Source organism: Hemitrygon akajei, chromosome 11, assembly GCF_048418815.1.
Source record: "Hemitrygon akajei chromosome 11, sHemAka1.3, whole genome shotgun sequence".
Classification (NCBI taxonomy): Eukaryota; Metazoa; Chordata; class Chondrichthyes; order Myliobatiformes; family Dasyatidae; genus Hemitrygon; species Hemitrygon akajei.
In genome coordinates, this window is record NC_133134.1 from 38,885,290 (window position 1) to 38,900,215 (window position 14,926).

Sequence of the window (14,926 nt, forward strand, 5' to 3'; positions counted from 1 at the left end):
CCAGAGAGTGGTGAATCTGTGGAATTTGTTGCCATAGACGGCAGTGGAGATTAAGTCATTGGGTGTATTTAAGGCAGAGATTGATAGGTGTCTGAGCAGCCAGGGCATCAAAAGTTATGGTGAGAAGGCCAGGGAGTGGGACTAAATGGGTGAATTGATCAGCTCGTGATAAAATGGCAGAGCAGACAAAATGGGCCGAATGGCCGACTTCTGCTCCTTTGTCTTATGGTCTTATTACCCTGGTCTATTACAATGAGGTGCAAATGGTAAATAAGTTAATTGATTTCATTACCTGCATAAGATTGGACACTGGTATAGCCAGAAGCTTTACAGCACTACTGAATTTGAAGAAAAATTCATCTGCAATGTTACCCATTCCTACACTTTGTATCCACTCCAGCAACAGATGGAAACTGGCTTGCATCTGTTTCCCTTTGGACCAGTGAAAAAAATGTTGCCTTGAGCCTGTGCAATTAAAAAAAACATAAATAGATAATCAGCCATCACCCCTGCAGTCCTGCCACTTTAACTGTACACTCTGTGCACATGCTGCTTTTCAAGTTAATCGGTGACAGTGCAGTGAAATAGAAGATTTATTATTGACTCTGCTCTTAGTGACAACATTCTGGCAGGGAAATAAAACTGGATAAACCTGTAGGATAATAATCTGATTACATTAAGTCAACCATGCATATCTTCTCCAACCTCACGTAGTAACCTTTTATTGCCTACAAAACATCTTCCACACTGTTAATTTTTAAGACCTGTCTGAAAAATATTAACTGTGCAAGTCGATACATGTCTCATGAGAACTTTGTACACCAAGCATGGCTTTCTATCTTTAAAATTGTTAATCTGTCATGGTAAAAGAAATAACACCATCTCTTTCAGCTCTACAAAATTCTAAAGAAGTATTTTATTTGATGTAACAGTAAAAGTCTGAGACATGTTTCTATAATTATACAATATTTCCCAATTGAGGCATACACATCAAGGTTTGTGGCTAGAAACAGCACATTCTAATTTATCTGCAGCAAAAGTAAACAATGTTTCTATTTATTACAAGGAAAATCTGAAGAGAAAATTACCTGAGAAGTTATGAATTCCCTTTTTCTGAACTCCTTTTTGGCTAACTGCATTTTTCCATATTGAAAGTTCAAAGTAAGTTTATTATCAAATGTTACGAATGAGGAGCAACTCTGATGGGCAGAAGGGTGCAAAGTCACCCCCCCCCCTTTTTGAGAATCACAAAATCGCTATTATTTTGGGTCTGATACCAAGGAAATAAGGGAGATAAACAGCTCATGTCAGTAATGAGAGAGAGATAACGCAGGGATACACAAAGTTGGAATGTCTCCTCCTAACAAAAATGGAACAGAACCACTGATTACTGCTATTGTCTCTTGGAGAAGGAATTGTGTATTGAGTACTGTTCTATTCATTGAAACCCCTCAGGGGGCAACCAGAGTGGTCTGGTTGATGTGTTGCATCATCCCAACCTGATTGACACCTGATACCCCGTGAGTGGGGACAAAAGTAGTGTCTGGGGCAACACCCCTCAGACACACCAGGAGAGACGCTACGAGACCAGTGGGGGCTTGTGTGTGTGTCCACCCTTGCCTGGGTGACGAGTCCTCCACGGAACGGTCTAGCTAAAGGACGGAGGGGTCATACGTGAATGGCCACAACAACAACGCATCAACGGATCAAGATTGTAAAAGGAAAGTCAGCAAGTCAATAGCTGTTACTCTCTCTCTCTCTCCCTCTCCAACAATTGCAACACAGTGATCAACAACTACCGCAGCCTGCATGAACTGAACTGAACTTTATATTTCCATCGGACAATTCATTATCCCCTAGACAACAATAGAGCTTATTTCTTATTGATTATTATTATACCCGCACTTTTAGGTTTAGTATTGATGACGTATATTATCTGTATATTTGCATTGATATTATTTTTGTGTATTTTTACTAATAAATACTGTTAAAAATAGTATCATCAGACTTCAACGGATACTCCTATCTTTGCTGGTAAGATACCCAGTTATGGGGTTCGTAACACAAAGCACTTATTTGTCACCATATACAACCCTGAGATTCATTTTCGTGTGGGCATACTCAATAAATCCATAATAGAGTCAATGAAAGACCACACCAACTGGGCATTCAACCAATGAGCAAAAGACAACAAACTGCATGCATCTACAAAAAAAAATCAATCAATAATAAATAGAGAACATGAGTTGACGTCCTTGAAAGTGAGTCCATAGGTTGTGGGAACATTTCAGTGAAGGGCAAGTAAAGTTATCCCCTTCGATTCAAGAGCCCGATAGTTGACAGGTAATAGCTGTTCTTGAGGCTGGTGATGAGAGTCCTGAGGGTCCTGTATCACCTTCCTGATGGTGCAGTAACAAGAGAACAAGTTCTGGGCGGTGGTGGTCCCTGGTGATGGATGCTTTACACTGTAGATATGCTCAGTTGTGAGGAGGGATTTACCTGTGGTGGCCTGGGCCATATCCACTACTTCTTGTAAGAATTTCCTTTCAAGGCCATTGGTGTTTCCCTATCAGGCTGTGATGCAGCCAGTCAATATAATTCTGCACCACACAGCTGAAGAAGTTTGTCAAAGTTTTCGATCTCATGCTGAATTTTCGCAAACTCCTAAGGAAGTGGAGACACTGCCGTCCTTTCTTTGTGATGGCATTTATGTGCTGGGCTCTCTGAAATGATAACACCGAGGAATTTAATGTTGCTGACCCTCTCCACCTCTGATCCTCAGATGAGGACTGGCTTATGGACCTCTGGTTTCTTCCTCCTCCTGAAGTGAATAATCAGCTCCTTGGTCTTGCTGACACTGAGTGAGAGGCTGTTGTTGTGGCACCACTCAGCTAGATTTCCAATCTCTTTATATGCTGATTTGTCACCACCTTTGATTTGGTCTATGACAGTGGTGTTGTCAGCAAATTTGAATATGGCATTGGAGCTGTGCTTAGCCACACAGTCATAAGTGTAAAACAAGCACAGCGGAGAGCTAAGCACACAGCCTTGTGGTCCACCTGTGCTGATAGAGATTGCGGAAGAGATGTTGTTGCCACTCCGAACTGACTGGAGTCTGCAAGTGAGGAAATTGAGGATCCAATTGCACAAGGAGGTATTGAAGTCAAGGTCTTGAAGTTTATTGATTAGTTTTGTGGGGATGATATTATTAAATGTTGAGCTGTAGTCAATAAAGAACATCCTAATGTGTGCATCTTTTCTGTCCAGATATTCCAGGGCTGAGTGAAGAGCCAATGAAATGGCATCTGCTGTGGACCTATTGCTCTGGTGGGTAAATTGGAATGGATCCAAGACACTTCTCAGGCAGGGGTAGATATGTTTCATCACCAACCTCTTAGAACCCCTCATCACTGTGGATGTAAGTGCTACTGGACGATAGTCACTGAGGCAGGTTACCAGGCTCTTCTTAGACACTGGCATAAATGAAGCCTGCTTGAAGCAGGTGGGTACCTCAGACTGCTGAAGTGAGAGGTTAAAGGTATTGAACACTCCAGCTAGTTGATCAGCACAGTTTTTTAGTACTTGGTCAGTTTCCCCGTCTGGGCCAGTGCTTTCTGAGGGTTCACCCTCCTGAAGGATGCTCACTCATCAGCCTTGAAGACTGAAATCACTGAATCATTGGGGGATTGTGGGAGTTGATAATGGTTCCTCCATGTTTTGACAGTCAAAATGAGCATTCATTCATTCTTAAACCCATCTTCAAGTTCATGAATACCTCAATAAATTACGGCTATTTTTCTTTTTCCTAAATCTGTTCTCCAAATAGTTAAATATCAAGTGGGATAGAAACTATAGTGACTCATTTAGTGGCTGATTGCAGCTTTTACAAGCTGGTTTAGCTCCCAGTTTCCAGCAAGCTTTTCTCAGATTGCATTTCTCAGATTGAACTGGTCGATTGTTTTACTTCAACATCCTTTCACAAGAAAATATTGAAAGAAGAACTGCAAGGGATTCAGGATGGAAATAGACAATTTCACATTGACATTGAGGCATAAAATGAAAACTAACAGGTTTATTGCCTCTGCAAGCTTGGTTATTGGGCAAAACTTCAGACACCAGCCAGGTTTCATTATCTATACCACATACTTAAAACCACACTGGTGTATTTAATTTTCAATTTGTTTCCATTTTGGGCAATTTTTTTTTAGTAACTTACTTGAAATTTCTATTTAACTTTAATAGCTCACTAGATAATATATACATCCAAGATGACATTTTTTTAAAGTCCTCACTCACATCTTTATGATATTGATATTTTTCCCTTATGCAACTGTTATATTTTCCATTTGCTTATCTTTAAACTGGAGTGGAGATTACAGTTTTGTCACTATGTTGCTTTTTATATAAGACCATAAGATATCAGAGCAGTTCAAGCTCATAGGACTAGATGTTTTAATCCCTTTGCTAAGCAGATCTTAACTTAGGTCATAGCATAGAGATCTTTAGGTGGGGCTTGGTGGGCGGCAGATGTTTCCCAGGGGTCATCAGATGGGCACCCCTCTTCTTAGATGTTTCATTACATCTCCAGAAGGCTCAACAGTACAGCCTGGAGTCCCATGCACCCCTATTCAAATCTGGCCACCCATGGGTCATTTTAGGGCCCAGCTGCCGTCACTCCTCTTCATCCGTAACCAGTGATGCACCATCAATAACTCTTGGAGACGTGAGGCGAGATATAGGCTTTTATTGGCTGGAAGAAAGAACAAGTAGCAATTGACCACCACACTGCATCCTGGAGACTGAAGCCGGGGCGGTGTCCCCAATCGCCTTTATACCGGGGTCCATGGGAGGAGCCACGGTCAGTGGGAGGAGCCACAGGAGCAGTCAGCGGGGGGGGGGGGGCGTGTCCAGACAGGTATATGTAGTTCACCACAACCAGTGGCTGCTTCACTCGGCTGCCTCCAAGAATTCTTTTATAGCTTCCCACTAACCCTGGCCTTGGACTCCCAATCCCTTCAGCAATCTGACCATGGAAGTAGCCACAAACCCTCTGCAGCCACCCTCTACTGGGAAAACCTGCACATTCCATCCACACTGCTAAGCATCCGTGGCCAGCTCAGTGTATCTTACATGTTTCTGCTCATACACCTCATAGACTGCATCTTCCCAGGGTACTGTGAGCTCTGAGATTACTACAGCCTTCAGACTGCTGGACCACAAGACAAAATCTGGTCTGAGGGTGGTAGTGCTCATCTCCAAGGGAGATATAAGCATTTTGTCAAGGTCGACAGCTATGTTTGAGTCACGAGCAGACAACCGTGTCACTGAGGGTGGCACTGTCTGTCCTTGCTGGACAACGGGGATGGTGGTTCTTCCAGTCATGTGAGGCTTAGAGTTGTTATTCAGCCTTTGCTTTTCCACAATGGATGCCAAACGTCTGAAGATTTGGTTGTGCCTCCATGTGCATCTTCCTTGAGTGAGGCTTACTTTGCAAGATGAGAGGATGTGCTTGAGGTTTGCTGTTCTTCCACAGAGTGGACAAGCTGGGTCTTCACCGAGCCACTGGTTCAGATTTTTGGGTGTTGGGAGAACATCATAAATGGTTCTTATAAAGAAGCTAATCTTTCTTCTTTTTCCACAAGTCTTTCGAGCTGAATTTTTTCTCAATATTTTCCCATCTTGTCCACCGTCCCTTTTTTGCCTGAGACACCGCTCTTGCATACCTCATCTGCTCTTCCTGTCACTGTACTTCCTCCACCACCATAGCTTTCCTTTGCTTTTGTGTTGTCGCCTTTTGCCAAATGGGCCCATTTGAGCCTGCGCCAAGGCTCCCTCTTCCAGATTGCACCCAGCCCACCATATCTGCAAACCTGAGTGCTGCTTTTTGCCTATTTTACTGACTCTGCTGGACATCACTTTATTCCTGTTAAGGCTCTGGGTGCAGTATCCTGGACAACACTATCATGAGATTCCAAGAGAGTAATTTGCCCATCAAGTCTGCTCCCCCATTTCATCATGGCTGATTCAATTTTCCTGTCAGCTCTAATCACCTGCCTTCTCGCTGTATCCCTTCATGCCCTGACCAGTCAAGAATCTGTTTATTGACTGTTTCAGTAAAATGTTCCACAAGTGCAAGGAACACCTTGCTATTTATTAAGGTAAGTATGCATAGCATATCAGGAAGGGATCTGGATTATATAAGCTATCATAATTTATTCTGATTCGGTCTTCAACAATAGCCATGCATTATTTCCAAGCAAAAGTCAAAGGGTCTTTACAAAGACCACAACATCTGCCAATATTTTTTGCTTTCCTAGATCTATCTATCCTCCTGCTCAGGAAATACTAAAGCTAATAGTCAAAGAATGATCAATATGATTAATTAAGAAATACTGAACCAATGCACAGTAGATATCAGATCTGCAACTTCCTTAGTGTAGCTTGATCTATATTATGCAGTCCAATTATCAATTAAACCACCTGGACAAATGAGAAAATAACGCAAATTAAAAACTAAATATTTTATTAATCTTTTCAGCTCTGAAATCATCATAATCCCTTATGTTATAGGGGTTATTCAGCCCATCAAGTCTGTGTTGGCTTTCATATCCTGTTCCCTGGCATTTTCCTGCAACCTATTTTCCCCCACATATATATTAACTCGCCCAATTCTCCTTGCACCATTTACACTAGGGGTGATGTACAGCAGCCAATTAACTTACCAACATAATTTTAAGAGGTGGAAGAAAACTGGAACACCCAGAGGAAATCCACACGGTGCTAAATCATATCGTTCATAGTTTTAAGTAAAAAAACATGTCACAGCTATCATATTTTCTTTAGTAATTCTCACTGTTGCTAAAACGATAAATTAGTTAGGTATACTTTGCCTTTAACAACTGAAAAATCAAATGATTGCAGTCTCTGGAAATCTGTAACGTGGACTACTTTGACCTCAAACAACATCTCCATTTCTCTTTTAACAGATGCTGCCTGACCTGCTGAATGTTTCCAGATTTATAAAATTATTTTTATTTTCTTTTAACGATTCCTTGCTGGCTTTCTCTAATTGATCTACAAAGTTTGTACAAATGTCCATGTTAATGTTAATTCTGCCTCTGTTTATTCTTTCTAGAACATTTCCCAACACTGAGCTCTCAAAAACTTTATTAGCCAAGGCCAAGACTGCCAAAGTTTACAGGCAAGATTTTGGTAATCCAGAAATACTTCCTGACACACTGCTTGGCGAATAGAGAAAAAAGACAAGCAAGATTTTTATGTTCTGTGGCACAGTTAAAATACACTACCATGTGTGAACTGAATCACTGAGAACATTTTTCAGATCTGCAGTTGACAGGACATTTAAAGACAAAATGGACTGTGAGGAGAGTGTAACAAACTTCAGGGATATTGGAATAGTCAGATATGTGGCAGATGAAATTTAATGCCAAGAAATGTGAAGTACTATATTTGATAGGAACATTGAGAAGCACACTTCTAAAAGGAAGAGAAGAACAGAGAGACTTCTAGGGTTTTATGCAAACAGTTCACTGGGAGGATAAAAGTATTTGAGATCCTGGTCTTTAAGATAGAGGCATAAAGTACTGTACATGAGCAAAGCAGCCATGATGGATGTTTATAAAACAAATATTTTGTGTTAACAACTGGATGACAAAGATTATGAAAAATGCAGAACTTTGGAGATCTTCATTCCAGGGCTAAAGATAGACTGAATCTCTAGATTTAACTCCTAGGTTGTGAGAAATATGACAAAGGCATATAAATCATGGCAATAGACTGACAAAAAAACTGTTCCTGTTGGCAGAGGATCAAGAAGTAGAGGACATAGAACAAATGTGATTGGGAAAAGAATCAAGTACAACATGAGGAATTTTGTTTTAAATGCAGTGATGGGTTAGGGTCTGGAAAGCACTGTTAGGGTAATAAGTAAGGCAAAATGAAATGTAGCATTCAAAAAGATGCTGAAAAGAGGAATTTGCAGGGCTACAGGTAGATGATCAGAGAGTAGGTTTAAATGGCTCACTCTTGCATAGAGATGAACAACATCCTTAAATTCTGTAAACATTTTTCATTCTGTGAAGTAGAAACCTGAATAATAAGAGCAGAATTTGCATTTATACAGATTTTTGTTAGCCACTAGAAGGAATACTTTATTATTGGCACCTAGACAGTGCAAATATATTTTCTCATGTGTATCCTTTTATAACTTTTATAAATGCTGCGTCATTTCCCTTCACTCTGTGTGCAGTGTTAAAATTTATACTTTTCAACGTATCCATGACCATTTAGAAGCACAAAAACTGCAATGTACAGTTTGATTCTGGAACCATATGATGTGCTGCTGCCTGTTCTGCACTCCGATACCATAGATAGATTGACAATGGTTTAATTTCAACAAGCAAGGTCTCTCAATAATAAGCATATAACATCTGCATTATTAAAGTCTTCCCATCACGTTGACTCGTGTTTTAATCATAATAACTTCCACAAAACTAAAAAAAATGCTGTGAAACCTATGGTTCTAGGCTTCATGAAGGAGTCACCAGGTGCATAAATTATACAACGGATAAAAGATTTACCTGAAAAACATACACTTCAGTTACACAGACATTGAACATAGAATAGTACCGCACGGTACAGGCCCTTCGGCCCACAATGTTGTGCTGACCCTTAAACCCTGCCTCCCATATAACCCCCCACCTTAAATTCCTCCATATACCTGTCTAGTAGTCTCTTAAATTTCACTAATGTATCTGCCTCCACCACTGACTCAGGCAGTGCATTCCACACACCAACCACTCTCTGAGTGAAAAACCTTCCTCTAATATCCCCCTTGAACTTCCCAGCCCTTACCTTAAAGCCATGTCTCTTGTACTGAGCAGTGGTGCCCTGGGGAAGAGGTGCTGGCTGTCCACTCTATCTATTCCTCTTAATATCTTGTACACCTCTATCATGTCTCCTCTCGTCCTCCTTCTCTCCAGAGAGTAAAGCCCTAGCTCCCTCAATCTCTGATCATAATCCATACTCTCTAAACCAGGTAGCATCCTGGTAAATCTCCTCTGTACCCTTTCCAATGCTTCCACATCCTTCCTATAGTGAGGCGACCAGAACTGGAAACAGTACTCTAAGTGTGGCCTAACCAGAGTTTTACAGAGCTGCATCATTACCTCACAACTCTTAAACTCTATCCCTTGACTTGTGAAAGCTAACACCCCATAAGTTTTCTTAACTACCCTATCTACCTGTGAGGCAACTTTCAGGGATCTGTGGACATGCACTCCCAGATTGCACTGCTCCTCCACACTACCACGTATCCTGCCATTTACTTTGTACTCTGCCTTGGAGTTTGTCCTTCCTAAGTGTACCACCTCACACTTCTCTGGGTTGAACTCCATCTGCCACTTCTCAGTCCACTTCTGCATCCTATCAATGTCTCTCTGCAATCTTTGACAATCCTCTACACTATCCACAACACCAACAACTTTTGTGTCATCTGCAAACTTGCCAACCCATCCTTCTACCCCCACATCCAGGTCGTTAATAAAAATCACGTAAAGTAGAGGTCCTAGAATCAATCCTTGTGGGACACCACTAGTCACAACTCTCCAATCCGAATGTACTCCCTCCACCGTGACCCTCTGCTTTCTGCAGGCAAGCCAATTCTGAATCCACCTGGCCAAACTTCCCTGGATCCCATGCCTGCTGACTTTCTGAATAAGCCTACCATGTGGAACCTTTTGTTTCCAAACTTAACTTTAATTCTTTTTTCTGAACGTATCATGTTACAGTGATGTGAAAAATGTGTATTTAACTGACATGAGATAAATATCTCAGCCATAAGAACATACCAAAGGAAAAAGAGGAATATTAGGATATGATTAGGGGCCCCATCAAAATCAGCTCATTTTTGTTTTTGACAACTATTACAGAAAGCAAATGATGGAAAAGAGCTGTGCATTAAATTTAACGTCAAGATAGCATTTAGTAAAAGGCCAGGGGCTAAAGTTACAATAAAATCTCTCTATTAATGAGCCTAATCACTACTGTATCATTCCATGCAGCAGGGTTTATCATAGTAACATCGCTGGCAAAAGAATGAAATGATTGGAAATAATTTAAAAATATTTCTCTACCCTGGCAAATTGGCATGATTCATTACTGATCTATGGGGAAAACATGACTTTATGTTAATATAAAACATACCAACTTGCATCAGCTTGAGTCTTAAAGTAATTCTTATCCTTGCCCTTCAGCTTTAAGTTGTTATGACCCCAGCCCCCTCCTTTGTGAGAATCGCAAGAGAGAGAGAGCAGCCTTACGATTTGGAATGTGGGCTGGCCTCTCAGCCAGACAAAAGCCAAGGACATGGCCATTGTCTTGGGAGACACCTTTGTGGAATAAGGGACTGGACTATGTGCAAACCCTCAGGGCAACGTGGGCTGGGTGATGGGGGAAAGATTGCCTCACCCCCACCCTGATTGACATCTACAACCCTGCCAGTCCAGATAAAAGGTGGGCTGCCGAGGCGGGGCCTCAGACGCACCAAGGAGACACACGAAGAAGACACGATAGCGCTTCCCGTCGGAGCGGGAAGCCATTTTGAAGGAAGCCACGTGCATTAGATTCCGGATCGGAAGTCTGTGGCTGAAATCAAAGGAAAACCGTTTTAACTAATAACCGGGATCGTCTTCGTAAAGACGACGGGCAAGTGTTCCTTCTTTCTCACCACTCTCTCTCTCCAACACGTGAAATGCCAGCAGTTCCCAAACGGAAAAGCCTGCAGATTTATGAGTGACTTTTATATTCCATTGGACTCAGTATTCCCCTAGACAACAATGGAGCTTATTTCTGATTGATTATTACTATACCTGTGCTTTAGATTGAGTTTTGACGATGTATATGATCTGAATGTTTTGTATTAACCATACGTTTGTGCCACTTTATAAATAAAAACGTTTGAAAATAGTACCATCAGACTTCAGCGGACCTCTCTATCTTTGCTGGTAAGTCACCCGGTTACTGGGAACGTAACAAAGTCAGCATTATATTATCAAATGGTATGACTTATCTATCCATAATTATTTTGTCAGGGGATAATGAATATTGGAAATCTAGCTGAAAATGGTGAAGACAAAGCAATTAATAAAATATAAGTTGTCAAACTTGTGAAGTAGCAACATGAGATGAAATACTTGCTAAAAAGTAAAGCAGCCATGTAACAGATAGAGTACCCCACTGTTCTAACATGCAAGTACTAAAGGCGAGGTTGGGGGTATACCCAGCCATGTTCAACCAGAGATCCTGAGTAGATGACTACCTTGCTTTTCTCCTCAGATTTCCTCCATCAGTAAAAGCAGTCTTCAACCAGTTCAATTAATTCCACACAACACCAAGAAACAATTGCATGCACTGGATACAACAAAAGCTATGGGAGCAGACAACATCCCAGTTGCACTGCATAAAAAGGATGAAGATGATTCAGGTAATTACTGTTTTATCAGTCTATTCTTAATCATTAGCAAGGTGATGGAAAGCTTCATCAGCAGTGTGATCAATGTACATACTCACCAATGACCCGCTCAGTATTGCTTAGTACAGTCTTTGCCATGACCTTATAGCCTGAAGACCATGCAAGACCACAGGGATAGAGTGAAGAATGGAACTAATTGGTAGTTGTCTCAGAGCCAGAATGGACTTGATAGTTCAAACAGCCACCTTATTTTCTGTAATAACCCTACATTCATTTCCTATTTTTTTTTATTTTAAAAAATATTCTGGCCATCAAAAACAATCCAGCATCACAAACATTGAGAGGAAGAACACACTGGAGTTCTTTTCTCTAGAAATGCAGGACGACTTGATATAGATCTTAAAAAATACGAAAGTGCTCAAAATGGAAGATACAGAGATATTTACACTTATGCAGCAATTAAAATCAGGAGATAGAACATAGAAAGCCTACAGCACAATACAGGCCCTTGGCCCACAATGCTGTGCCGAACATGTACTTCAGAAATTTCCTAGACTTTATCCATAGCTCTCTATTTTTCTAAGCTCCATGTACCTATCCAGGAGTCTCTTAAAAGACCCTATCGTATCCACCTCCACAACCATCGCTGGTAGCCCATTCCACGCACTCACCACTCTCTGCGTAAAAAAAACTTACCCCTGACATCTCCTCTGCACCTGCTTCCAAGCACCTTAAAACTGTGCCCTCGCGTGTTAGCCATTTCAGCCCCGGGAAAAAGGCTATACACACGATCAATGCCTCTCATCATCTTATACACATCAGATATATCAGGTATTAATATCAGATAGCCACTAATAAGTTTAATAACCAATTCAGGAAATACGTTTTTATTCAAAGAATGGTGAGAAAGTGAAGCTTGTCATCACATAGAACAGTTGAAGTGAATGAGAAGCCAGGTATGTTTGAGGGAAAAAGGAATAAAAGGACATGTTCATATGTGGAGAGGAAGTAAAACAACAGGAAACTACTAAGAGCATAAATACCAACACAGGCATTGTGTTAAAGGCCCGTTTCTTTGCTGTGAAATCCCATGTAATTCTTTGTAAAAGTATCCTAAACTTCGTTAAACTTACCCCTATCCATCAGCAGGTTGAAGAGAGAGGCATTGGAGAAAAAGAAAAGGTAAGCAAACATTTGTGTTGCAATTTCTGGGTGAATCTCATACTGATGGAGGAGGTCTAGTGTCATCTTATATATCTGCACGATGCTGTGCACTGGTTCTGGGATGGGAGAAGAATTTGTCCAGGAATGTCTCCTCTCAGTCTGAAAGGGATTGCAATCCAAGAAGATAGGAAGTGTAACATACAGCGACTGCAAAGAAAACAAAACGGTGTCAGTTTAATGCCTATGTACTCCATATGAAAGATTTTAAACTGCCACACCATATCGCTTGGCATTCATGATAGCAGTGAACATGTACAGTACCATTCTATGCTATCATAATAGCTTTTCTTTAATTTCTTGACATAAACATATTAAAGGTTGGCTAAAATAAATTAGACTGTTATGTTATCTGTAACACACCCAGTGCCTCACCGCCTGATGTACTTTGCTATATGGTGTTACTAAGTAGGAAGGTCTCTTCAGTGGAGCTATTTAAAGGGATTATGCAAATTCGTTGCTACTTGTCATTTTGAAAAGCTCATTATCTTCTTTTTTTGGTTTATTAACTGACATAACTGTTAACTCTAACTTCAGGGATTATCAGGCTGATGCTGCTTCCTTCTGTCTCCCTTGAAGACACACCAAATGCATGCTGTGGAAGATTTTGCAGGGCTGTATTTGTATCATACTGATGAACAAGAACATAGGGATGGGAAAAACTGGGTCAAGATTAATCAAGTGGAGAGCAGCTCTGTGAAAGAGACCATGCACATGTCAGGTCTTCAGAGAGAACCACTTATACTTCATTGGGGAAGGAGATCTGAGTGGCTCTTTTTCCACAAGGGAAGCCATCGCTGTTATCATCTGTTGCAGTCACAACTCAGAGCTAGCACCAGGCCATGCCTGACTGCCTGAGGCTCTGAATGGCCCTTAATTTTTACGTAAAGGTGTCCCCGGCTTTACGAATGTTCGCTTTACGCCACTTCACTTTTACAAAAGCCCTACATTAGTAACCTGTTTTTGCATTACAAAGTGGATTTTCGCTTTTACAAAAATTTTTCCCATATAAATTAATGGTTCTTCGCTTTTATGCCATTTTGGTTTAAGAAAGGTTTTATAGGAATGCTCTACCTTTGTAAAGGTGAGGGGGACACCTGTATTCCAACAAACTGTAGAAAATAACTTGAATGACAACATTTTTCTGCAAGATGCTGTTTTAATGATTAAATAACTATTGGCTACCAAACAACAGTGAGAAAAGGATGTGAGAGAAGGAACAAACAGGAAGAGGAGGAAAATGAGAAAAAGAGGGAGATAGTAGGGAAAAACAAAGAGAGCCTTCTTTGATAATTATGTCAAAGTGTGTGCCATCTTTCTGAAATACAAATGAAGATCCTATGCACTATCAGTGCTCACACAATGAGGCGGTACATGTTCAAACCTATGGAACCGCCAATTAGATATGAGTAGGAGGAATCTATATGAGCATCACCTTCACTGATTTGCTTTTAGCTTGTGATCAGTGGCTTGGTGGCTGTCCAATTCGTGATGACAAATGGATTAGTCCCCCTGTAAGTGATGTTTGTAAGATAGTGCTAGGGGCTATTGTGTGGGATATGTTGTTGCTTCCAATATTGAGGCTGAGAGGAAAATTGGAGAGGCAATGATGAAAGGGCAGAGCAGACTCGATGGGCCAAATGGCCTAATTCTGCTCTTATACCTTATGGTCTTGTATTATATCACTGCTCCATCACTGCTCTGGGACATGTCCTGATGCACTGAGAGGACAGAACCCCCCCCCCCCCCACCTATGTGGATGTGCAGGTAGGAGGGAGTAGACTGAGGTTTTCAACATTGATTCCAGACTCCATTGTCTCATGCATCAGGTGAAGTGTGGGTAAATATCTCCTCTTGTTAACCACTACTGTTAAAATTCAGTTGATAAATCAGAATTCCAACATGCTGAACAACACATGGAACACCTCAACGTATCAAGGGTGCAGAATACTCTCTGGAGACTATAATGTCTGCCACCAAAAGTGGTTTCACAGCACCACTATTTGTCAAATCCTCAAACACAACCACCAGATTAGCAGGTAGTTAGCAAATCAATACAAGGGATTAAACCTACTTTGACCTTTCTCTTATCAATCTAAGTGTCATAGAGATCTTTTCAAGATATCAGTTGTGGGAAAAACCACGGCCTCTGGTGACAAAATACCATCTGCTGTCAATGCAGAAAAACCTCAGCAACAGTGCCACCATCAACTT

General features: G+C 41.0%; 1 protein-coding gene across 1 annotated transcript in view; it reads right to left on the bottom strand.

Annotated features, from left to right (window-relative positions):
* Positions 1-14,926, bottom strand: part of radil (Ras association and DIL domains) — a 100,228-nt gene that overhangs the window by 13,859 nt on the left and 71,443 nt on the right. The window contains exons 9-10 of the mRNA XM_073060656.1: positions 12,625-12,862; positions 293-465 (exon numbers count right to left, since the gene is read on the bottom strand). Coding sequence (XP_072916757.1) covers positions 293-465; positions 12,625-12,862 — 411 coding nt within the window. The remainder of the gene's footprint in view (positions 1-292; positions 466-12,624; positions 12,863-14,926) is intronic.